At 38.3% G+C, this 26,686-nt stretch overlaps 1 protein-coding gene across 12 annotated transcripts in view; it reads left to right on the top strand.

Annotated features, from left to right (window-relative positions):
- Positions 1-26,686, top strand: part of WDR76 (WD repeat domain 76) — a 73,785-nt gene that overhangs the window by 2,390 nt on the left and 44,709 nt on the right. For 7 of the 12 annotated variants that reach the window (XM_060096750.1, XM_060096749.1, XM_060096752.1 and 4 more), the window contains 3 exons: positions 475-775; positions 15,009-15,101; positions 16,405-16,460. In XM_060096750.1, the coding sequence (XP_059952733.1) occupies positions 475-775; positions 15,009-15,101; positions 16,405-16,460 (450 nt within the window). Of the gene's footprint in view, positions 1-364; positions 776-15,008; positions 15,102-16,404; positions 16,461-26,686 lie in introns of all 12 variants that reach the window. The other 5 variants (XM_060096756.1, XM_060096757.1, XM_060096747.1 and 2 more) reach the window with 1 other exon arrangement.

A 26,686-nucleotide genomic window follows, 5' to 3' on the forward strand; every position in this document is an offset into this window, starting at 1 on the left:
GGCGCACGGGCCCAGCCGCTCCGCGGCATGTGGGATCCTCCCGGACCGGGGCACGAACCCATGTCCTCTGCATCGGCAGGCGGACTCCCAACCACTGCGCCACCAGGGAAGCCACTGTCGTCATTTTTATTATTGGTCTGGCCGACTCATGGGTAAGAAATGTGTCCAGTATAATAAATAATTCTATTCAGGTTAATGAATTAGGTATCTAGATTTTGGAGGGAAAAAGGTTTCCTTACAGGCTATCAGTTTGACTTTATGTTGTCATTATGAAATAGGAATTAGATTTATTTACGCAGATCTGTAAGAAAAGGCTTAAAACCTGGAATTTTAATACTCTGTTTTCCTTTATTGACCTGAATAGGTGAATGAATATAAGGAAAACCAAAACATCGCTTATGTGTCTCTGAGACCGGTACAGACTACAGTTTTAGGAAAAACACCTAAGGTGTATCTTGTTCCCTTTTCACTCAGTAGCTACAAGCCAGATCAACTTAAGCGCCCCAAATCCCTATTAGATAAGAATTCTAACAATGAAGTGGCATGTAAGAAATGTAAGAAGGCTGAAATAAAGAAAACTTGCAGAAGGATTTTAACCCCAAAGATGGAAGCCACATCTTCCAAAGCAGAATCCACTCTGCAAAAATCATCCTTAGATGTTCATGCTGAAAGTAACAAGTGGCAATACAAGAGCACTTCAGATACAGTGATTCTCAGTGCTGATACAGAGAGCAGCCAGGATGGAGACAGTGATGAAGGTACCACACCAGGCATGGTAAGAATTTAATTACTCGCTTATTCAAATTTTTCATATTTAAAAATATTTTTTAAGTTCTGATAAGCTAAGGTTATCAAGGGTCTCTTTAGCTCAAACAAATTATTTTATCATCTAATTTATGTTTAACTGAAATTTTATTCTTTAAATGTATAACATAACTTCCTTGGGTTAATTTTACTCTTGGTTTCGATTTGTGAAGGAGGGGATTGACTTAATCTTCACTCTGCTTCCCTTTTTCTTCCTCTCAGCTTATTGCATTTATTTTTGAGCTTACTTCTACTTTATGGTGTCATGCTCACCTTTATATGTTTATGCACAGTATACCACAAGAAGTTGAGTTATGGGACATATAGCATTTGAATGACTCGATGTCAGGGTAGGAAAATCACCAGTAATTGATTGCATTCATGTGCTGAATATTTCCTTTAATTATGTAAAGGAGACAGGTGATGGAGTAGAGAAGATACGTGAGAAACACTAATTCTATTTAAAATAATAGTTCCATCAGTTTAAGGAATTAAGCATCTAATCCCTTTGGCTTCTATTGCCTACCGGGAGTGTTGTACTTCATTTAAAGTGACAAATTTTATGCAAGACAAGATAAAACCCTACCACATGATGAAAAGTTGATGGAACTAGAACAGAAAATGATGGTAGGGAAAGGGAGATGGGATAATTGACGCGGTGTTGTAATGAACTAGGACCTGTGGTGGGACAGGGTGGGCTAAGTCATAAATGCATTGGACTGGGGGTTGGAAGCCTGGGTTTTAGGCGTGGCCGCTTCTAAGAAACCTTGTACCTTTAAGCAGGTCACTTCTACGGTGAGGGAATTGGATAAGATTGGTGGTTCTCAAACTTTAGCCTATATCAGAATTACCTGGGAGGCTTGTTGAAACTCCTTTGCAGGGCTCCACCACCAGTTTCTGATTCAGAAGTTTTGAAGTGGGTATAGAATTTGCATGTCTAAAATGGCTTCCTAGAGACAACGGTCCAGGACTGCACTTTGAGAACCAGTGGATTTGATTATCTCTCTGGCCTCTTAGACTGTAAGATTCTGAGTATATGAGGCTAATATAAAACAGATTTTATTTTGATGTAAGGTAAACAGGGTCAGAAATTAGAACATGAGGTAGGACTGGAGATAGAGTCATAAATGCTCAGCATATATTTTCTTAGGACAAGCTGAAAGAGCTCACATCTTTTATAGAACATTTCATTCTTTTGTTCTCTTCCCTTTTGTTAATTATCTTTTTGGGGTAAAATGGTTAAGGCTTTGTGGTACCATGCTTTAGGAAAAGTATTTAGTCTATAAGCTTATTTGTTCTCAGATGAAGGATGGCTTCTGTCACATCAAAAACAAGTGCCTGCAAGTCTAGAATTTTATTCTCCTTTTCTGGGAAGTTTGCTAAATTTCATCTCTTAGTCCTTCTATTAAATATTTTAATGTCATGAAGCATTTCTGAACAGTTGTTTTAAAAAAATTTGAGAAAATTTTACGCTTACAGAAGAGCTGCAAAAATAGTAAAGAGAATTCTCCTATATCTTTCTCCCGTCTTCAGTTTTTGTTAATATCATACATAGCATAGAATGTTTATTGAACTAAGAAATTAACCTTGGTACAGTGCTGTTAACTAACGTACAGAATTTATTAGGATTTCACCAGTTTTCCCACTAATATCCTTTTCCTCTTCCAGTATCCAGTCCAGGATCATACAGTGGATTTAGTTGTCATGTCTCTGTAGATCTGGAAATAGTTTCTCAATCTTTCGTGACCTTGACACTTTTGAATAGTGCTGGGCAGTTATTTTGTATAATTTCCCTCAATTTGGGTTTATCTGCTGTTTTCTCATGATTAGAGTAAGATTTTGCATTTTGGGGAAGCATGCCACAGAAATGAAAGTGCCCTCCTCAGTGCATGATATCAGAGTGTACATGATGTTGGTATTTTACTGGTGATGTTGACCTTAATCATTTAGCTAAGGTGGTGTCTGCCAGGATTCTCTAATGTAAACTTACTATTTTTCCCTTTGTAATTACTAAATACTTTGAGGAAGATACTTTGAGACTATGTGAATATCTGGTTTCTGTCATCAAGCATATATTTATTTTTTTATTAAGATAGAATTCACATAACATAAAATTTACTAAATTGTGTAATTCAGTGTTTTTTAGTATACATACATAAGGCTGTGCAGCCATCACGACTATCCAATTTCAGAAATTTTCATCACTCCAAAAAGAAACCACATAACTGTTAGCAGTGACTACAAACCCTATTCCTCCCTCCCTCAGCCCTGGAAACCACTAATCTACTTTCTGTCTGTAGATTTGCCTGTTCTGGACATTTCATATAAATGGAATTATACAATATATGGCTTTTTTGGTCTGGCTTCACTTACCCTGTTTTCATCATTCATTCATGTAGCATGTATTGGTACTTCATTCCTTTTTATGGCTGAATAATATTCCATTGTATGGTTATACCACATTTGGTTTATGCATTCATCAGTTGATGGACATTTGGGTTGCTTTCACTTTTTTGCTCTTAAGAATAATGCTGCCATGGGCATTTACTTGTGAGATTTTGTGTGATGTTTTCCATTCTCTTGGTATATACCTTGGAGTGAAATTGCTGGGTCAAATGGTAACTGTGTTTAACTTTTTGAGGAATTGTCAAATTGTTTGCCAAAGTGACTGCACCATTTTTACATAACCACTATGAAAAATCCAATTTCTCTATACCCTCAACAATACTTATTATTGTTTGTCTTTTTTAAAAATTAAAAATTTTTAATTGAGGTAAAATACACAATGTATAATTTACCATCTTTACCATTTTTAAGTGTACAGTTCAGTAGTGTTATGTACATTTACATAGATGTAAAACGAATGTCCAGAACTCTTTTCATCTTGCAAAACTGAAGCTCTATACCCATTAAATAACTCCCCATTCCCCTACCTCCTTTCAGCCCGTGAAAACTACCATTCTACTTTTTGTCTCTGTGGATTTGATTGTTATAAGTACCTCATATAAGTGGAATCATATAGTATTTGTCTTTTTGTGACTTATTTCACTTAACCTAATGTCCTTAATTGTTTTGATTATAGCCATACTAGTGGATGTGAAGTGGTATCTCACTGTGGTTTCTAAAATCAATTAATTAATTAATTAATTAATTAATTAATTTTTGGCTGTGTTGGGTCTTCGTTGCTGCACGCGGGCTTTCTCTAGTTGCAGCGAGCGGGAGCTACTCTTCCTTGCGGTGCGTGGGCTTCTCACTGCAGTGGCTTCTCTTGTTGCGGATCACGGGCTCTAGGCGCGTGAGTTTCAGTAGTTGCGGCACATGGGCTCTAGGCACGTGGGCTCAGTAGTTGTGGCTTGTGGGCTCTAGAGCGCAGGCTCAGTAGTTGTGGTGCATGGGCTTAGTTGCTCTGTGGCATGTGGAATCTTATTGGACCAGGGCTCGAACCCATGTCCCCTGCATTGGCAGGCGGATCTTAACCACTGCGCCACCAGGGAAGTCTCCCTTCATTGTGGTTTTTTTTTTTTTTTTGGCGGTACGCGGGCCTCTCACTGTTGTGGCCTCTCCTGTTGCGGAGCACAGACTCCGGACACGCAGGCTCAGTGGCCATGGCTCACCGGCCCAGCCTCTCCGCGGCATGTGGGATCTTCCCGGACCGGGGCACGAACCCGTGTCCCCTGCATCGGCAGGCGGACTCCCAACCACCGTGCCACCAGGGAAGCCCTATTTTTAGTTTTTTAAGGAACCTCCATACTGTTTTGATTTGCGTTTTCCTAAAGACTAATGATGTTGAACATCTTTACATGTGCATATTTGCAGTTTGTACTTTGGAGAACTGTCCTTTCAAGTCCTTTGCTCATTTAGAAATTTAAGTTGTCTTTTTTTTTTAACATCTTTATTGGAGTATAATTGCTTTATAATGGTGTGTTATTTTCTGCTTTATAACAAAGTGAATCAGCTATACATACACATGTGTCCCCATATCTCCTCCCTCTTGCCTCTCCCTCCCACTCTCCCTATCCCACCCCTCTAGGTGGTCACAAAGCACTGAGCTGCTCTCTCTGTGCTAAGTGGCTGCTTCCCACTAGCTATCTATTTTACATTTGGTAGTATATATAAGTCCATATCACTCTCTCACTGCATCTCAGGTTATCCTTCCCTGTCCCCATGTCCTCAAGTCCATTCTCTACGTCTGCATTCTTTATTCCTGTCCTGCCCCTAGGTTCTCCATAACCATTTTTTTTGTTTGTTTCCATATATATGTGTTAGCATACGGTATTTTTCTCTTTCTGATTTACTTCACTCTGTATGACAGACTCTAGGTCCATCCACCTCACTACAAATAACTCATTTCGTTTCTTTTTATCACTGAGTAATATTCCATTGTATATATGTGCCACATCTTCTTTATCCATTCATCTATCGATGGACACTTAGGTTGCTTCCATGTCCTGGGTATTGTAAGTAGTGCTGCAGTGAACATTGTGGTACATGACTCTTTTTGAATTATGGTTTGCTCAGGGTATATGCCCAGTAGTGGGATTGCTGGATTGTATGATGGTTCTATTTTTAGTTTTTTTTTTTTTTTTTTTTTGCGGTACGTGGGCCTCTCACTGTTGTGGCCTCTCCCGTTGCGGAGCACAGGCTCTGGACGCGCAGGCTCAGCGTCCATGGTTCATGGGCCCAGCTGCTCCGTGGCATGTGGGATCTTCCCGGACCAGGGCATGAACCCGTGTCCCCTGCATCGGCAGGCGGACTCCCAACCACTGTGCCACCAGGGAAGCCCTATTTTTAGTTTTTTAAGGAACCTCCATACTGTTCTCCATAGTGGCTGTATCAATTTACATTCCCACCAACAGTGCAAGAGGGTTCCCTTTTCTCCACACCCTCTCTAGCATTTATTGTTTGTAGATTTTTTGATGATGGCCATTCTGACTGGTGTGAGGTGATACCTCATTGTACTTTTGATTTGCATTTCTCTAATGATTACTAATGTTGAGCATTCTTTCATGTGTTTGTTGGTAATCTCTATATCTTCTTTGGAGAAATGTCTATTTAGGTCTTCTTCCCATTTTTGGATTGGGTTTTTTTTTGCTATTGAGCTGCATGAGCTGCTTGTATATTTTGGAGATTAATCCTTTGTCAGTTGCTTCATTTGCAAATACTTTCTCCCATTCTGAGGGTTGTCTTTTGGTCTTGTTTATGGTTTCCTTTGCTGTGCAAAAGCTTTTAAGTTTCATTAGGTACCATTTTTTTTTGTTTTTATTTCCATTTCTCTAGGAGGTGGGTCAAAAAGGAGCTCGCTGTAATTTATGTCAAAGAGTGTTCTGCCTTTGTTTTCCTCTAAGAGTTTTATAGTGTCTGGCCTTACATTTAGGTCTTTAATCCATTTTGAGTTTATTTTTGTGTATGGTGTTAGGGAGTGTTCTAATTTCTTTTACATGTAGCTGTCCAGTTTTCCCAGCACCGCTTATTGAAGAGGCTGTATTTTCTCCATTATATATTCTTGCCTCCTTTATCAAAAATAAGGTGACCATATGTGCCTGGGTTTATCTCTGGGATTTCTATCCTGTTCCATTTATCTATATTTCTGTTTTTGTGCCAGTACCATACTGTCTTGATCACTGTAGCTTTGTAGTATAGTCTGAAGTCCAGGAACCTGATTCCTCCACCTCCATTTTTCTTTCTCAAGATTGCTTTGGCTAAGGTAGGATTGAATTGCTATAAACTTCCCTCTTAGAGCTGCTTTTGCTGCATCCCCATAGGTTTTGGGTTGTTGTGTTTTCATTGTCGTTTGTTTTCTAGGTATTTTTAAATTTCCTCTTTGATTTCTTCAGTGATCTCTTGGTTATTTAGCAGTGTATTGTTTAGCCTCCATGTGTTTGTATTTTTTACAGATTTTTTCCTGTAATTGATATCTAGTTTCATAGCATTGTGGTCAGAAAAGATATTTGATACGATTTCAATTTTCTTAAATTGAAGAAAAAGTCACAAGGCTTGATTTGTGACCCAAGATATGACCTATCCTGGAGAATGTTCCATGAGCACTTGAGAGGAAAGTGTATTCTGTTGTTTTTGGATGGAATGTCCTATAAATATCAATTACGTCCATCTTGTTTAATGTATCATTTAAAGCTTGTGTTTCCTTATTTATTTTCATTTTGGATGATCTTTCCATTGGTGAAAGTGGGGTGTTAAAGTGCCCTACTATGAATGTGTTACTGTCGATTTACCCTTTTCTGGCTGTTAGCATTTGTTTTATGTATTGAGGTGCTCCTATGTTGGGTACATAAATATTTACAGTTGTTCTAGCTTCTTCCTGGATTGAACCCTTGATCAGTACATAGTGTCCTTCTTTGTCTCTTGTAATAGTCTTTATTTTAAAGTCTATTTTGTCTGATAAGAGAATTGATACTCCAGCTTTCTTTTGATTTCCATTTGCATGGAGTATCTTTTTCCATCCCCTCACTTTCTGTCTGTATGTGTCCCTAGGTCTGAAATGGGTTCTTGTAGACAGCATATGTATGGGTTGTTTTTTTTATCCATTCAGCCAATCTGCTCCAGGTTGGAGCATTGAATCTTACGTTTAAGGTAGTTATCGATATGTATGTTCCTATTACCAATTTCTTAATTGTTTTGTGTTTGTTATTGTAAGTCTTTTCCTTCTCTTGTGTTTCCTGCTGTGAGAAGTTCCTTTAGCATTTGTTGTAGAGCCGATTTGGTGGTGCTGAATTCTCTTAGGTTTTGCTTGTCTGTAAAGGTCTTAATTTCTCTGTCAAATCTGAATGAGATCCTTGCTGGGTAGAGTAATCTTGGTTGTAGGTTTTTCCCTTTCATCACTTTAAATATGTCCTGCCACTTCCTTCTGGCTTGCAGAGTTTCTGCTGAAAGATCAGCTGTTAACCTTATGAGGATTCCCTTGTATGTTATTTGTGTTTTTCCCTTGCTGCTTTTAATATTTTTTGTTTGTATTCAATTTTTGTTTGATTCATATGTGTCTTGGCATGTTTCTCCTTGGATTTATCCTGTTTGGGACTCTCTGTGATTCCTGGACTTGATTGACCATTTCCTCTCCCATATTAGGGAAGTCTTCAACTATAATCTCTTCAAATATCTTCTGAGTCCCTTTTTTTTACTCCTCTTCTTCTGGTACCCCTATTATTCGAATGTTGGTGCATTTAATGTTGTCCCAGAGGTCTGTGAGACTATTCTCAATTCTTTTCATTCTTTTTTCTTTATTCTGCTCTACAGTGGTTATTTCCACTACTTTATCTTCCAGGTCACTTATCCGTTCTTCTGCCTCAGTTATTCTGCTGTTGATTCTTTCTAGAGAATTTTTGATTTCATTTATTGTTTTCATCAGTTTTTGTTTGCTCTTTATTTAGTTCTTCTAGGTCCTTGTTAAGCGTTTCTTGTATTTTCTCCATTCTATTTCCAAGATTTTGGATCATCTTTACTATCATTACTCTGAATTCTTTTTTAGGTAGACTGCCTATTTCCTCTTCATTTGTTTGGCCTGGTGTGTTTTTATGTTGCTCTTTCACCTGCTGTGTATTTCTCTGTCTTCCCATTTTGCTTAACTTACTGTGTTTGGGTTCTCCTTTTCGCAGGCTGCAGGTTTGTAGTTGCTGTTGTTTTTGGTGTCTGCCCCCAGTGGCCAAGGTTTGTTCAGTGGGTTGTGTAGGCTTCCTGGTGGAGGGGACTAGTGCCTGTGTTCTGGTGGATGAGGCTGGATCTTGTCTTTCTGGTGTGCAAGACCACCTCCAGTGGTCTTGTCTGTGACCTTATTATGATTTTAGGCAGCCTCTCTGCTAACGGGTGGGGTTGTGTTCCTGTCTTGTTAGTTGTTTGGCATAGGGTGTCCAGCACTGTAGCTTGCTGTTCGTAGAGTAGAGCTGGGTCTTAGCGTTGAGATGGAGATCTCTGGGAGAGCTTTTGCCATTTGATATTACATGGAGCTGGGAGGTCTCTGGTGGACCAATGTCCTAGCTCGGATCTCCCACCTCAGAGGCATAGGCTTGATACCCAGCTGGAGCACCAAGACCCTGTTAGCCACATGGCTCAGAAGAAAAGCGAGAACAAAATGAAAGAAAGAAAGAAAAAATAAATAAATTAAATAAAGTTCTTAAAATAAAAAATAATTATTAAAAATTAAAAAATGAAAAAGTAATTAAAAAAAGGAAGGAAAGAAGAGAGCAACCAAACCAAAAAAGAAATCCACCAATGATAGCAAGCACTAAAAACTATACTTAAAAAACAAAAACAAAAACGGACAGACAGAACACTAGGACAAATGGTAAAAGCGAAGCTATACAGACAAAATCACACAAAGAAGCATACACGTACACACTCACAAAAAGAAAAAGAAAAAGAAATCTATATATATATATAAAAAGGAGGAAGAGAGCAACCAAATTAATAAACAAATCTACTAATGACAATTAACTCTAAATACTAAACTAAGATAAACATAAAACCAGAAACAAATTAGATGCAGAAAGCAAACCCTAAGTCTACAGTTGCTTCCAAAATCCACTGCCTCAATTTTCAGTTGATTCGTTGTCTATTCAGGTATTCCACAGATACAGGGTACATCAAGTTGTGGAGATTTAATCCGCTGCTCCTGAGGCTGCTGGGAGAGATTTCCCTTTCTCTTCTTTGTTCGCACAGCTCCTGCGGTTCATCTTTGGATTTGGCCCTGCCTCTGCGTGTAGGTCACCTGAGGGCGTCTGTTCTTCGCTCAGACAGGATGGGGTTAAAGTAGCAGCTGATTAGGGGGCTCTTGCTCACTCAGGCCGGGGTGGGGGAGGGAGGGGTATGGAATGTGTGGTGAGCCTGCGGTGGCAGAAACCAGCGTGTCATTGCAACAGCATGAGGCGTGCTGTGTGTTCTCCTGTGAAGTTGTCCCTGGATCCCGGGACCCTGGCAGTGGTGGGCTGCACAGGCTCCCGGGAGGGGAGGTGTGGATAGTGACCTGTGCTTGCACATAGGCTTCTTGGTGGCTGCGGCAGCAGCCTTAGTGTTTCATGCCCGTCTCTGGTGACCACGGTGAAAGGCGTGGCTTGCGCCCATCTCTGGAGCTTGTTTAAGCGGTGTTCTGAATCCCCTCTCCTCGTACCCCAAAACAGTGGTCTCTTGCCTCTAGGCAGGTCCGGACTTTTTCCTGGACTCCCTCCTGGCAAGCTGTGGCGCATTATCCCCCTTCAGGCTGTGTTCACACAGCCAACCCCAGTCCCCTCCCTGGGATCTGACCTCCAAAGCCTGAGCCTCAGCTCCCAGTCCCCTCCCACCCCAACGGGTGAGCAGAGAAGCCTCTCAGGCTGGTGAGTGCTGGCCGGCACCGATCCTCTGTGCGGAAATCTCTCCACTTTGCCCTTCCTAGTGTGTGGAAACTTTTCCTCCTTCACAGCTCCCTCCCAGAGGTGCAGGTCCTGTCCCTATTCTTTTGTCTCTGTTTTTCTTTTTTCTGTTGCCGTACCCAGGTACGTGGGGAGTTTCTTGCCTTTTGGGAAGTCTGAGGTCTTCTGGCAGTGTTCAGTAGGTGTTCTGTAGGAGCTGTTCCACGTGTAGATGTATTTCTGATGTATTTGTGGGGAGGAAGGTGATCTCCACATCTTACTCCTCCACCGTCTTGAAGGTCTCCTCTAAGTTGTCTTTTTATTGTTGAATTGTAAGAGTCCTTTATATATTCTGGACACTAAGTCCTTATTAGATATATTATCTGCAAATATTTTCTCTCATTCTGGGACTTTCTTTTCACTTTCTTGATAATGTCCTTTGACGTACAAATGTTTTAAATTTAAATTTCATTAAAAAATTTTAATTCGAGGTCAGTTTATTTTTTCTTTTGTTGCTGGTGCTTTGGTGTCATATCTAAGAAACCATTGCCTACTCCAGGGTTATGAAGACTTACACCTATATTTCCTTCTGAGAATTTTATAGCTTTAGCTGTTAAATTTAGGTCTTTGATCTATTTTGAGTTAATTTTTGTATATGATATGAGATGGGGTCCAAATTCATACTTTTGCATGTGGATATCTTTTTGTCCTAGAACCGTTTGTTGTCAAGACTCTTCTTTCATGTTGAATGGTCTGGACTTCCTTATTGAAAACAAATTCACCATAGGTATATAGGTTTATTTCTAGACTCAGTTTTGTTCAGTTGATCTATCTGCCTATCCTTATGCCAGTTCCACACTGTTTTAACTACTGTAGCTTTGTAGTTAAGTTTTGAAATCAGGAAGTGTGAGTCTTTTAACTTGGTTCTTCTTTTTCAAGATTGTTTGGCCATTCTAGGTCCCTTGCATTGCCATATGAATTTTAGGATCAGCTTATCCATTTCTGAAAAAATGACATTTAGAATTTTGACAGATATTGCGCTGAATCTGTAGGTCAATTTGGGGAGTGTTGCCATTTTAACAATATTAAGTTTTTCAATCTATGAACATGAGATGTCTTTCCATTTACTTAGATCTTCTTTAATTTCCTTCAATATTTTGTAATTTTCTGTGTACAAGCCTTGCAGTTCTTTGGTTAAATTTGTGTCAAAGTATATTTTTCTTTTTGATGCTATTATGAATGGTATTGTTTTCTTAATTTCATTTTCTGACTGTTCATTGATAATGTATAGAAATACAACTTATTTTTGTATATTGATGTTGTATCTTACAACTTTGCTGAAGTCATTTATTGTAATTTTTTTGTGTGGATTCTTTAGGATTTTCTGCATATAAGATTATGTCATTGGCAATAAAGATAGTTATATTTCTTCCTTTCCAATCTGGATGTCTTTTATTTCCTTTTTTGTCTAATTGTCCTGGCTAGAACTTACAGTACAATGTTTAACAGAAGTGGTGAGAGCAGACATATTTATCTTGTTCCGAAGTTTAGGGGAAAAGCTTTCAGTTTTTCACCGTTAAGTATGATGTTAGCTGAGAAATGTATATTTTTAAAAATTTTATTTCAAAGTGATTACAGATTCATAGCAATTTGCAAAAGTAGTACAGAGAGGTCTCATGTATTCTTCACTCAGTTTTTCCCAATGAGGACATCTTGTTTGTTCTTTGATTGAACCGGGCCCTTGGCAGTGAGAGTGCAGAGTCCTAACCACTTGGCCACCAGGGAACTCCCCCAATGAGTACATCTTAAATAACTACATTGCAATATCAAAACCAGGAAATTCATATTGGTATAAGGTGTGTGTATAGTTCTGTATCATTTTATTACATGTATAGCTTCTTGTAGCTACCACCACAATCATGATACAGAACTATTCCATCTCTACAAAGATCTCTGTTAGGCTACCCCTTTATAGTTAGTTATGCCCACTGCCCTCCCTCTCACCATCCTTAACCCCTGGCAACCACTAATTTGTTTTCCATCTCTACAGTTTTGTCATTTTGAGAATGTTATATATATCTTCATACAGTTTGTAAATTTTTGGCATTAAGCATTTTTTTTTTTTTTTTTTTTTTTGCGGTACGCGGGCCTCTCACTGTTGTTGCCTCTCCCGTTGCAGAGCACAGGCTCCGGATGTGCAGGCTCAGCGGCCATGGCTCATGGGCCCAGCCGCTCTGTGGCATGTGGGATCTTCCTGGACGGGGGCACGAACCCATGTCCCCTGCATTGGCAGGCAGACTCTCAACCACTGTGCCACAAGGGAAGCCCAAGCATATTTTTAATTCAAGTTATTTTCCTTCTTTCGTTTTTTTTTTTTTTTTTTTCGGTATGCGGGCCTCTCACTGTTGGGGCCTCTCCCGTTGCGGAGCACAGGCTCTGGACATGCAGGCTTAGCGGCCATGACTCACGGGCCCAGCCGCTCCACGGCATGTGGGATCTTCCCGGATCGGGGCACGAACCCGTGTCCCCTGCATTGGCAGGCGGACGTTCAACCACTGCGCCATCAGGGAAGCCCCTTCTTTCGTTTTTTTAAAGATAGCATTTCTTTTCCTGTTTTATAGATGCAGTAACTTCTCAAGTGTCAAGATAATGGAATTAAAAAGATTTCTATTTCCTATAATATATTTACTTTGAGACCCCACCTTGTCTGATATTCTTTGCTCGGTGTTTGATGTTGCAAGTTTTTGAGGGGTGGCTAATGGGTGAGAATAGTTTCAATTACACATACCTCAAAGAAATGTCTGATGATTTTTGTTAATTTTCTTAATTTTTCCTGTGGTAAGTAGAATCATTTACATTTGTTTCTTTGATCTCCAAATGCAGCATTTTGAAATAGATTCTTAGGAAGTTCTTGATGATGATGGTGGTGATGTTTTTCTCTGAGAAGCAATTTTAAAGGCAATGACAAAATAGCCGTACACCTTTGCTGCCACTGTTATTTTATGTGTGTGTGAGAAAAATCTTTATTTTGGTCAAATTGATGCATGTACATACGTTGTTTACATCATATGATTCCACATGTATGTGTATATGTATCTTACATAGAGGTAATTCCATATGTACACACATGTATACACAGGAACAAATCGAAACAGCCAACAGGGCTTCCCTGGTGGCGCAGTGGTTGGGAGTCTGCCTGCCAACGCAGGGGACACGGGTTCGAGCCCTGGTCTGGGAGGATCCCACATGCCGTGGAACAACTGGGTCCGTGAGCCACAATTACTGAGCCTGTGCGTCTGGAGCCTGTGCTCTGCAACAAGAGAGGCCGCGATAGTGAGAGGCCCGCGCACCACGATGAAGAGTGGCCCCCACTTGCCGCAACTGGAGAAAGCCCTCACACAGAAATGAAGACCCAACACAGCCATAAATAAATAAATAAACAAATAATTTAAAAAAAAAAAAAACAGCCAACAATTTTCTGTCACATACCTCTCTATTTGTGGTTGCTGCTCAACAGACAAGTTGCACTTTAAGCCATTTTAGCTTTTCTCCCCCACATTATCTGTTGACTTACTATGGAAAATGAAGTTTACACATGTGTGCTGTCCTCTTTTCCCCCCACCCCATGTTTTCCCTTCCCAGATCCTTATTACATATAGTCCCAAGTTTTACCTGAGTTGAAAAATTCCTCTCAATGTAAATCAGAGAATTCTAATGGCTTCATGTGTATATATATATTTTATTCAGGAAATATTTTCTGGGGCCCTCCATCTTCCTACTTCTTTCTGGACTGTTTTACTCTTTCTTGGCCTTCTTTTTACTGTTTTCCTTTAAATTTCTTTTATCTTTTATCTGTCCTGTGTTGGAACTTCTGTAGTCTGGATCCTGTCTTTCTCTTTCTTGGTTTATTCTCTCATTTTGATGAAGTGCAGCTTAGAGTAACTTACTGAAAACAGGTGTATGAGAGATAGTTTGCATGTCTGAAAAAGGCTTTATGCTTTTTATTTGATTGCTGGCTTAACTGGATTTAGAATTGTAAGTTGAAAATAATTTAATTTTTCCTTATCATTTTTAACACATTTTTCCGTTGTTTTCTAGCTTCCTCGATATTGAGAAGTTAGTATCATTCTGATTCTTGGTTCTTTGTGGTCTATTTTTCCCTCTGTAAGCTTTTGGGATCTTCTCTTAACTCACCCATCTCAGGAACTGAGAAATTTTGTGATGATGTGCGTAGCCTTGAGTCTTTTTTCATTCATTGTGTTGCATACACGTCAGGCCCTTTTAATCTGGTAACTCATTTCTTCAGTTTTGAGAAACTTTCTTGTATTATTTCTCTGATGATTTTCTCTCCATTTTCTCTGCTCCTTTTTCCCCCCTACAACTATTAGTTGGATATTGGATCTCCAAGATTTTCTAGTTCAAAGTTGTCTTTTTTGCCCATGTGTTTCTCTTTCTTTGTTCTTTTTTCTGAATTTCTTTAACCATTTCAATGAATTTAAACATTTCTGTTATTGAGTTTTTTTTTCTTGTTTTGTTTAATAAAAAGATAACTTTGAGAAATAGTACAATTAATGGCCAGTAGGAAGTAATGTGCTATTAGGTTACACTAGCTGACTTCTGACATCAGATCACTTGTTATTTAATTGGGAAGCCATACATATATTCTGTGATTATCCCAAACTCAGACTCTTTATCTCAATATTCAATGTAGCAAAGATTATGTGCTGTTTGGTAAGGTAACATAAAATAATTAGAGTAGGTGCAATTCAAAGGAAAATATACATGTGGAGAATGCAACAACTAGTTTTGCGAGGCACTTTTGCTATGGATTATGTAAAGTAACAGAATCTTTTTGGTGTAATTTCATAGGATGATTTTTCAGGATTGTCACCATACGAAAAGAAGAGACTGAAGAACATATCAGAAAATGCGAACTTTTTTGCTTCTCTTCAGTTGTCTGAGGTTTGTGTGGAGTTTCTAATTAAAACTGAGATACTATTCCTCTTGCTAGTAGGTTGATAAAATACTCATAGTATCAGGTTTCATAGTGTCAAATGAGGGAGGGTAAAACTAGGAGCAAGATTTTCACTTAATAGAAAGAGGTTACTATATTTTATTGATTCCAAGACATTTTTTTTGAAATTGGCATATTAAAATTATAACTGTCAGCTTCCCCTCACCCCTTTTTTGGTAGTACATAAAATAATGGTGTCCTATGAATAGTTGTCTTGGATTCAAAGAAACGGGGTATGTTCCAAGAGGTTGCTTTAACTAAAGGTTAAAGGTTAAGTGGGAGGGATGGGTTAAGGGATGTGTGGTAGAGGAGAGAGAGGACAGCTTTTTTTTTTTTTTAAACTTTAAGAATAGATGCGAGGAACTTTCCTGGAGGTCCCATGGTTAAGATTCCGAGCTCCCATTGCAGGGGGTGCAGGTTTAATCCCTGGTCAGGGAACTAAGATCCCTCATGCAGCATGGCAAGGCCAAAAAGAAAAAAAAAGAATAGATGGGAATATGCTTTGTATAGGAAACTTTAAGGATAAGTGGCCAGAAGTATGCTAATGTCTTATAATCATTATTACTAAAGGTATAATTTACACTGAAGGTCTTCACACTGGGGTAAAATTTCTATGTGTGAGAGAATAGCTGTTTAGGAGGGTGTGTGATGTTTTCCCCCAAAATACATTAAATCCTTGGCTTTATTAAATAACTATTTGGTTTCTCTGAATACCAGATTCCTAAATATTCAGTGTGTATTTGCATCTTGAGGGGAGGGAGGGTGAGTTAATATAAGGGACTAAATTGTTGAGTCACTAGCAGTTGAAAATTCATAAGAAATTTAGACAAAAGTATCTCTGATTTTGATTTTAGTTAACAGAAATTCTGATTTGATTTGTGGAAGTATAACCTGTAACTTTTCTGGAAAACACCAAAGTAGGATTGCCTGTAGTAGAATTTAAACTTTTAAATTTCTAATAGTATATTTGATAAATGTTTAATGTTTAATCATGTAAACTTGTTAGCAACTTGGTCCAAGGTATCAGAATGTCAGTACATTAGATAGTATTATATACTTGTCTTTATTATTGATAGTGTATTTGTCTCATGTCTACTAGAAGAACAGGTATCATATCTCAGGGTTCTTTAGTTCCTATATAGATCTTGGTTTAGTGTGGATACAGTAGCAGATACTTAATATTTTAGAAGGCAATCTATGTAGTTATAAGATAGTGTTTTTTAACATGTGTATGTTTTGTGTATTTTGCAGTCAGCTGCAAGGCTCCGTGAAATGATAAAGAAGAGACAGCCTCCGGAATCCAAAAGGTAAAAAGATTTGGTTGACATTTCCTGTACCATGATATATTGCTGAGTTGTTTTATAATTTGAAAAACTGGTTCAACATAGTAAAATAAATAGCAGATCAGAAACTCTGTAATTTAATGTAATTTAATCTTAATCCTTTATAGGAACTCTGAGGGAATGCTACCTTTTAATAAGTCTAAAGTTCTCATCTTCATCAAAGGACTGTACAGGAAATAGAATCTTGAGAGCTGAATTTTGTTTATATTTATTATTGCTGCTAATGGAGGGAAATCTTTATTACCACTAAATTGTTCTTATTTTTGCCTGAGAAACTGTTCTTAAAGATTCTTCTACTTTATTTTTCTGGCTATCTTTTTGCTTCTCAATTTGTTTTTTCTTTCCCATTCCTAGAATAAAGGAAGGAAATGAGCATTTGTTGCACATTTATGAAATACAGTGCAATGACCTAAAATTTTTATACTGCATTATCTCATTTATTTCTGGCAAAAATTTTGTGGGATAGAAAACAGGCTCAAAGAGGTAAAGTACTGATAATTTGCTCAAGGTCGAAGTAGTTCTTAAGTAGAAGCTTCAGGATTTGAACTCCAGTATTCCTTAGGTTAAGTTCTCTCCTCTTCATTTTAGCAGGGCTTATGTATAAGTGAAGAAACTGAAAATCTTGGCATCAGTAGACCATTTTTTTAGTGCTAAATGCTAATGAAATGTAGCATCATTTAATTGGTTTGATTCTCATACAGGTTAGCTAGCTTGAGAAAAGCTAAACCTTTAATTATGACCAGGTATCTGCAAGTGTGAAAAATTGTTACAGGAGGAACATCATTAACACTGGAAGATAATAGCACCGGTTGTGTTGTCAAGTGGTCATTAGCTTATATTTGCATATTTTTTATTAGCAAAGATTAATGGTGTTTTTCTCACCTAAGTCACAGAATTCCAGCACTTAGTAGTTGTATAAGTATTAGTATCCAGTAGATAGAGCAGAAGTTATATAATATAGAGGAAAGAGCATAGCTTTTGAAATTTGGCAAACATGATTTCAAGTTTCAATTCAGCAACTTATAGCTGTGGTATTAACTTTGGACAATTTACATAATTTTCTTTCCTTATCTGTAAAGTTGGCATTATGCCAATCTAGAGGTGTTTAAGTTTTTAAAAATTACTAAATATATTATACATACAAAGAAGCACATATGAAGTATTTTTTTATTAATCTATTTTTTTTTAAAATATTTATTTATTTTTGGCTGCGTTGGGTCTGCATTGCTGTGTGTGTGGGCTTTCTCTAGTTGCAGCGAGCAGGGGCTACTCTTTGTTGTGGTGCACTGGCTTTTCATTGCAGTGGGTTTTCTTGTTGTGGAGCACTGGCTCTAGGCACACGGGCTTCAGTAGTTGTGGCACGTGGGCTCTAGAGTGCAGGCTCAGTAGTTGTGGCACATGGGCTTAGTTGCTCCGTGGCATGTGGGATCTTCCCAGACCAGGGATCGAACCTGTGTCCCCTGTATTAACAGCCAGATTCTTAATCACTGTGCCACCAGGGAAGTCCCCACATATGAAGTATTTGTATAGTTGAAAAAATAATAGTAATTCAAGCACCCATCCATGTACTTGTCATCCAGGTCAATAGAAATTTATAGTACCGCTTAAGGCCCTCCCTCCAGATAACAGTCATTATGTGAATTCTTATTTATTTATTTATTTGGCTGCGTGGGGTCTTAGTTGTGGCACACGGGATCTTTCGTTGCAGTGCGTGGGCTTCTCTGTAGTTGCGGTGCGTGGACTCTAGAGCATGCGGGCTTAGTTGCCCTGCAGCATGTGGGATCTTAGTTCCCCGACCAAGGATCGAACCCGCATCCCCTGCAATGGAAGGCTGATTCTTAACCACTGACTGTCAAGGAAGTCCATTATGCTGAATTCTGTGATAATCACTCCTTGCATTTATTTATAGTTTTACCACCTGTGAATGTATATTTAAACAGTATTTTGCTTATTTTGTCCTGTTTTTTATATTGACATATAATGTGCCATTTTTATATTCTGGGATTTTATTTTGCTCATTTTTATATCTTTATGTCTTAAAATTCATTCATGTTGATGTGTACAGCTTTACTTCATCATGTGTTTTCTTCTGTATGAATGTGCTATGTTGATGGACAGTTGAATTGTTTCTTTTGTCAATATCACACTGTTTTGCTTATTATGGCTTTAAGGTAAGTTTTGACATTGGGTAGTCAGTCCTCTAACTTTGCTCTTCTCCTTAAATATTGTGTTAGTTCTTCTGTGTCTTTTGCCTCCCTGTATAGACTGTAGAATCAGTTTGTCAATATCTGCAAAATAACTTGCTGGGATTTTGATTGGGATTGCTTTGAATCTATAGATTAAGTTGGGAAGAACTGACATCTTGACAATATGTCTTCTTATCAAAGAACATGGATAATCTCTCCATTTATTTAGTTCTTTGATTTCTATCATCAGAGTTTTGTAGTTTTCCTCATATAAACCTTATAAATATTTTCTTAGATTTATGCCTAAGTATTTTTTTTTTGGTTTATAATTTAAATGGATTGTATTTTAAACTTCAAATTTCACTTGTTTCTTGCTGGTATATAGGAAATCAGTTGACTTTTGTATATTAACCCTGTATCCTACAACCTTGCTATAATCACTTATTACTTCCAGGAATATTTTTATCCATTCTTTAGAATTTTCTAAATAGACTATCAAGTCATTTGTGAACAAATACTGTTTTATTTCTTTCTTCCCAATCTTTATACCATTTATTTATTTTTCTTCTATTATTGCATTAGCTAGAACTTTCAGCACAACACAGTGGGGTTTTTTTTTTTTGGTTGTTAGTTAATTAATTAATTAACTTTTGGCTGTGTTGGGTCTTCGTTGCTGTGCTCAGGCTTTCTCTAGTTGTGGCAAGAGGGGGTTACTCTTCCTTGCGGTATGCGGGCTTCTCATTGCGGTGGCTTGTCTTCTTGTGGAGCACAGGCTCTAGGCGCACGGGCTTCGGTAGCTGTGGCATGTGGTCTCAGTAGTTGTGGCTCGTGGGCTGTAGAGTGCAGGCTCAGTAGTTGTGGCGCATGGGCTTAGTTGCTCCGCAGCATGTGGGATCTTCCAGGACCACGGCTCGAACCCATGTCCCCTGCATTGGCAGGTGGATTCTCAACCACTGCGCCACCAGGGAAGTCCGACAGTATTGAAAAGGAGTGGTGAGAGAGGACATTCTTGCCTTGTACCTGATCTCAGTGGGAAAGCTTGGCATTTCTCACCACTAAATATTATGTTATCTATAGGGTTTTTTGTAGATTTTATTTCGTTGAGGAAGTTCCCCTCTATTTTCAGTTTACTGAGAATTTTTATTCTGAATGGATGTTGGGATTTGCCAAATGCTTTTCCTGCATTTATTGATAAGATCATGCAATTTTTTTTCTCAGCCTGTTGATGGGTGGATTACATTAATTGATTTTTGTGTGTTGAGCTAGTGTTGCATACCTGAGATATATTCCAGTTGTTTGTGGTTTATAATACATTTTATACATTGTTGGATTCAATTTACTAATATTCTGTTGAGGGTTTTTGCATCTCGGCTCATGAGAGATATTGATCTGTAGTTTTCTGTTCTTGTAATGTCTGTCTGGTTTTGATATCACAGTAATGTTAGCCTCATAGAATGAGTTAGGTAGTATTCCCTCTGCTTCTGTCCTCTGAAAAAGATTGTAGAGAATTGGTTTAATTTTTCCCTTCAATGCGTGGTAGAATTCACTAGTGCACCCATATCAGCCTGGTGCTTTCTGTTTTGGAAGGTTATTAATTACTAGTTCAATTTCTTTAATAAATACCGGCCTATTCAGATTGTTTCTTGTATGAGTTTTGGCAAATTGTGTGTTTCAAGGAATTGGTCCATTTCATCTAGGTTTTCAAATATGTGGGCATTGAGTTGTTTATATTATTCCTTTATTACCTTTTTAATGTCCATAGGATCTGTAGTGAGTCCCCTCTTTTATTTATTTATTTTTAAATTGGAGTATAATTGCTTTACAATGTTGTGTTAGTTTCTGCTGTACAACGTGGTGAATCAACTATATGTACACATATTCCCTCCCTCTTGGACCTTCCTCCCACCCCCCACCTCCCCATCCCACCCATCTAGGTCATCACAGAGCACCAAGCTTAGTTCCCTGTACAGCAGGTTCCCACTAGCTATCTGTTTTACACATTGTAGTGTATATATGTCAATCCTAATCTCTCAGTTCATCCCACCCTCCCCTCCCACCCACCCCCACCCCCACCACATCCACATGTCCGTTCTCTACGTCTGCGTCTCTATTCCTGCCCTGGAAATAGGTTCATCTGTAGCATTTTTCTATATTCCACATTTATGTGTTAATATACGATATTTGTTTTTCTCTGACTTACTTCACTCTGTATGACAGACTCTAGGTCCATCCACATCTCTACAAATGACCCAATTTCGTTCCTTTTTATGGTTGCATAATATTCCATTGTATATATGTGCCACATCTTCTTTATCCACTCATCTGTCATTGGACATTTAGGTTGTTTCCATGTCTTGGCTATTGTAAATAGTGCTGCAGTGAACATTGGGGCACATGTGTCATTTTGAATTATGGTTTTCCACGGTATATGCTCAGTAGGGGGATGGCTGGGTCATATGGTAGTTCTGTTTTTAGTTTATTATTTATTTATTTATTTATTTATTTGCGGTACGCGGGCCTCTCACTGTTGTGGCCTCTTCCGTTGCAGAGCACAGGCTCCGGACACACAGGCTCAGCGGCCATGGCTCACGGGCCTAGCCACTCTGTGGCATGTGGGATCTTCCCAGACCGGGGCACGAACCCACGTCCCCTGCATTGGCAGGCAGACTCTCAACCACTGCGCCACCAGGGAAGCCCCTGTTTTTAGTTTTTTAAGGAACCTCGGTACTGTTCTCCATAGTGGCTGTATCAATTTACATTCTCACCAACAGTGCAAGAGGGGTCCCTTTTCTCTACACCCTCTCCAGCATTTATTGTTTGTAGATTTTTTGATGATGGCCATTTTCACTGGTATGAGGTGATACCTCATTGTAGTTTTGATTTGCATTTCTCTAATGATTAGTGATGTTGATTATCTTTTCACGTGCCTCTTGGCCATCTGTATGTCTTCTTTGGAGAAATGTCTATTTAGGTCTTCTGCCCATTTTTGTATTGGGTTGTTTGTTGTTTTGATATTGAGGTGCATGAGCTGTTTGTATATTTTGGAGATTAATCCTTTGTCAGTTGCTTCGTTTGCAAATATTTTCTCCCATTCTGAGGGTTGTCTTCTTGTCTTGTTTATGGTTTCCTTTGCTGTGCAAAAGCTTTTAAGTTTAATTAGGTCCCATTTATTTATTTTTGATTTTATTTTCGTTACTCTAGGAGGTGAGTCAAAAAAGATCTTGCTGTGGTTTACGTCAAAGAGTGTTTTTCCTATGTTTTCCTCTCAGAGTTTTATAGTATCTGATCTTACATTTAGGTCTTTAATCCATTTTGAGTTTATTTTTGTGTATGGTGTTTGGAAGTGTTCTAATTTCATTCTTTTACATGTAGCTGTCCAGTTTTCCCAGCGCCACTTATTGAAGGGGCTGTCTTTTCTCCATTGTATATTCTTGCTTCCTTTATCAAAAATAAGGTGACCATATGTGCATGGGTTCATCTCTGAGCTTTCTATCCTGTTCTGTTGATCTATATTTCTGTTTTTATGCCAGTACCATACTGTCTTGATTACTGTAGGTTTGTAGTATAGTCTGAAGTCTGGGAGTCTGATTCCTCCAGCTCCATTTTTCTTCCTCAAGATTGCTTTGGCTATTCAGGGTCTTCTGTGTGTCCATACAAATTTTAAGATTTTTTGTTCTAGTTCTGTAAAAAATGCCATTGGTAATTTGATAGGGATTGCATTGAATCTGTAGATTGCTTTGGGTAAAGAGTCACTTTCACAATATTGATTTTTCTGATCCAAGAGCATGGTACATCTCACCATCTCTATGTATAGTATTGTGTCATCTGCAAACAGTGACAATTTTGCTTCTTCTTTTCTGATTTGGATTCCTTTTATTCCTTTTTTCTTCTCTGATTGCCGTGGCTAAAACTTTCAAAACTATGTTGAATAATAGTGGTGAGAGTGGGCAGTCTTGTCTGGTTCCTGATCTTAGTGGAAATGGTTTCAGTTTTTCACCATTGAGAATGATGTTGGCTGTGGGTTTTATGGCCTTTATTGGCCTTTATTATGTTGAGGTAAGTCCCTCTATGCCTACATTCTGGAGGGTTTTTATCATAAATGGGTGTTGAATTTGTTGAAAGCTTTTTCTGCATCTATTGAGGTGATCATATGGTTGTTCTCCCTGAATTTGTTAATATGGTTTATTACAGTGATTGATTTGTGTATATTGAAGAATCCTTGCCTTCTGGGGCTAAAACCCACTTGATCATGGTGTATGATTTTTTTTTGAAATTAATTAATTAATTAAATTATTTTTGGCTGCGTTGGGTCCTCGTTTCTGTGCAAGGGCTTTCTCTAGTTGTGGCAAGCGGGGGCCACTCTTCATCACAGTGTGCGGGCCTCTCACTGTTGCGGCCTCTCTTGTTGTGGAGCACACGCTCCAGATGCGCAGTCTCAGTAGTTGTGGCTCACGGGCCCAGTTGCTCTGCGGCATGTGGGATCCTCCCAGACCAGGGCTCGAACCCGTGTCCCCTGCATTGGCAGGCAGATTCTCAACCACTGCACCACCAGGGAAGCCCTTGGTGTATGATTCTTTTAATGTGCTGTTGAAATCTGTTTGCTAGTATTTTTTTTTTTTTTGGAGGAGCACAAATCAGACATATCAAGTGAAAAAACCGATATGTGTAATTTTCAAAATCCATTTTTCATTTATAGTTAAGAGACTATATGACAAACTTGTGCTTTTCTAAGAATTTGTCCATTTCTTCCAGGTTGTCCATTTTATTGGCATATAGTTGCTTGTAGTGATCTCTCATGATCCTTTGTATTTCTGCAGTGTCAGTTGTTACTTCTCATTTTTCGTTTCTAATTCTGTTGATTTGAATCTTCTCCCTTTTCTTCTTGATGTGTCTGGCTAATGGTTTTTCAATTTTGTTTATCTTCTCAAAGAACCAGCTTTTAGTTTTATTGATGTTTGCTGTGGTTTACTTCATTTCTTTTTTATTTATTTCTGATCTGATCTTTATGATTTCTTTCCTTTTGCTAACTTTGGGGTTTTTTTTTTTTGTTCTTCTTACTCTAATTGCTTTAGGTGTAAGTTTAGATTGTTTATTTGAGATTTTTGTTGTTTCTTGAGGTGAGATTGAATTGCTATAAACTTGCCTACAGAAGTTCTTTTTTTTGTGTCCCATAGATTTTGGGTCATTGTGTTTTCATTGTCATTTGTTTCTGTGTATTCTTTTCTTTATTCTTTGATTTCTTCAGGATCTCTTGGTTATTTAGCAGTGCATTGTTTAGCCTCTATGTGTTTGTGTTTTTTTATAATTTTTTTTCGTTTAATTGATTTCTAATCTTACAGCATTGTGGTTGGAAATGATGCTTGATACGATTTTTATTTTCTTAAGTTTCTGAGGCTTGATTTGTGACCCAAGATGTGATCTGTCCTGGAGAATGTTCCATGAGCACTTGAGAAGAAAGTTTATTCTGTTGTTTTTGGATGGAATGTCCTATAAATATCAATTAAGTGCATCTTGTTTAATGTATCATTTAAAGCTTGTGTTTCCTTCTTTATTTTCATTTTGGATGATCTGTCCATTGGTGAAAGTGGGGTGTTAAAGTGCCCTACTATGAATGTGTTACTGTCGATTTACCCTTTTCTGGCTGTTAGCATTTGCTTTATGTATTGAGGTGCTCCTATGTTGGGTGCGTAAATAGTTACAAGTGTTATATCTTCTTCTTGGATTGATCCCTTGATCATTATGTAGTGTCCTTCTTTGTCTCTTGTAATAGTCTTTATTTTAAAGTCTATTTTGTCTTATATGAGAATTGCTACTCCAGCTTTGTTTTGGTTTCCATTTGCATGGAATATCTTTTTCCATCCCCTCACTTTCAGTCTGTATGTGTCCATAGGTCTGAAGTGGTTTCTTGTAGACAGCATATGTTTGGGTCTTGTTTTTGTATCCATTCAGCTAGTGTATGTCTTTTGTTTGGAGCATAATTATCGATATGTATGTTCCTATTACCATTTTCTTAATTGTTTTGTGTTTGCTATTGTAAGTCTTTTCCTTCTCTTGTGTTTCCTGCCTAGAGAAGTTCCTTTAGTATTTGTTGTAGAGCTGGTTTGGTGGCGCTGAATTCTCTTAGGTTTTGCTTGTTTGTAAAGGTTTTAATTTCTCCGTCGAATCTGAATGAGATCCTTTCTGGGTAGAGTAATCTTGGTTGTAGGTTTTTCCCTTTCTTCACTTTGAATATGTCCTGCCACTCCCTTCTGGCTTGCAGAGTTTCTACTGAAAGATCAGCTGTTAACCTTTATGGGGATTCCCTTGTATGTTGTTGCTCTTCCCTTGCTACTTTTAATATTTTTTCTTTGTATTTTTTTTTTTTGGAATTTTTGAATTTTATTTTATTTTATTTTTTATACAGCAGGTTCTTATTAGTTTCTCAGTCCCCCCCTTTTTTTTTTCCTCTTCTTCTTCTGGGACCTGTATAATTCAAATGTTGGTGTGTTTAATATTGTCCCAGAGGTCTCTGAGATTGTCCTCAATTCTTTTCATTTTTTTCTGTTTATTCTGCTCTGTGGTAGTTATTTCCACTATTTTATCTTCCAAGTCACTTATCCATTCTTCTGCCTCAGTTATTCTGCTATTGATTCCTTCCAGAGAGTTTTTAAAATTTCATTTATTGTGTTGTTTTTCCTTGTTTGTTTGCTCTTTAGTTCGTCTAGTTCCTTGTTAAACATTTCTTGTATTTTTTCCATTCTATTTCCATTATTTTGGGTCATCTTTACTATTATTACTCTGAATTCTTTTTCAGGTGGACAGCCTGTTTCCTCTTCATTTGTTTTGTCTGGTGGGTTTTTACCCTTGCTCCTTCATCTGCTTTGTATTTCTGTGCCTTCTCATTTTGGCTTAACTTACTGTTCGTGGTGTCTTTTTTGCAGGCTGCAGGTTCGTTGTTCCCATTGCTTTTTTGTCTGCTCCCAGTCAGTAAGGTTGGTTCAGTGGGTTGTGTAGGCTTCTTGGTGGAGGGGACTGGTGCCTGTGTTCTGTTGGATGAGGCTGGATCTTGTCTTTCTGGTGGGCAGGACCACGTCCGGTGGTGTGTTTTGGGGTGTCCGTGACCTTATTATTATTTTAGGCAGCCTCTCTGCTAATTGGTGGGGTTGTGTTCCTGTGTTGCTAGTTGTTTGCCATAGGGTGTCCAGCACTGTAGCTTGCTGTTCGTTGAGTGGAACTGGTTCTTAACGTTGAGATGGAGATCTGTGGGAGAGCTTTTGTCGTTTGATGTTACGTGGGGCTGGGAGGTCTTTGGTGGACCAGTGTCCTGAACTCCGCTCTCCCACCTAGAGGCTCAGGCCTGACACCTGGCCCGCGCACCAAGACCCTGTCAGCCACATGGCCTAGAAGAAAAGGGAGGAAAAGAATGAAAGAAAGGAAAGAAAAAATAAGTAAAGTAAAATAAAGTTAGTAAAATAGAAAAAAATTTAAAAAATTAAAAGTAATTAAAAAAAGGAGAGAGTAAGAAGAGAGCAACCAAACCAAAAAACAAATCCACCAATGATAGCAAGTGCTAAAAAGTATACTAAAAAACAAAACAAAACAAAACAAAAACAAAACGGACAGTCAGAACCCTAGGAAAAATGGCAAAAGCAAAGCTATACAGACAAAATCACACAAAGAAGCATACACATACACACTCACAAAAAGAGAAAAAGGGAAAAAAAGTTATATATATAAAATGTAAAAAGGAAGAGAGCAACCAAATCATTAAGCAAATCTACCAGTTATAATAAGCTGTAAATACTAAACTAAGATAAACGTAAAACCAGAAACAAATGAGATACTGAAAGCAAACCCCAAGTCTGCAGTTGCTCCCAAAGTCCACTGTGTCAGTTTTGGGATGATTCGTTGTCTCTTCAGGTATTTCACAGATACAGCATACACCGAGTTGACTGTGGAGATTTAATCCGCTGCTCCTGAGGCTGCTGGGAGAAATTTCCCTTTCTCTTCTTTGTTCGTACAGCT

This window comes from Mesoplodon densirostris, chromosome 4, assembly GCF_025265405.1.
Source record: "Mesoplodon densirostris isolate mMesDen1 chromosome 4, mMesDen1 primary haplotype, whole genome shotgun sequence".
Taxonomy (NCBI): Eukaryota; Metazoa; Chordata; class Mammalia; order Artiodactyla; family Ziphiidae; genus Mesoplodon; species Mesoplodon densirostris.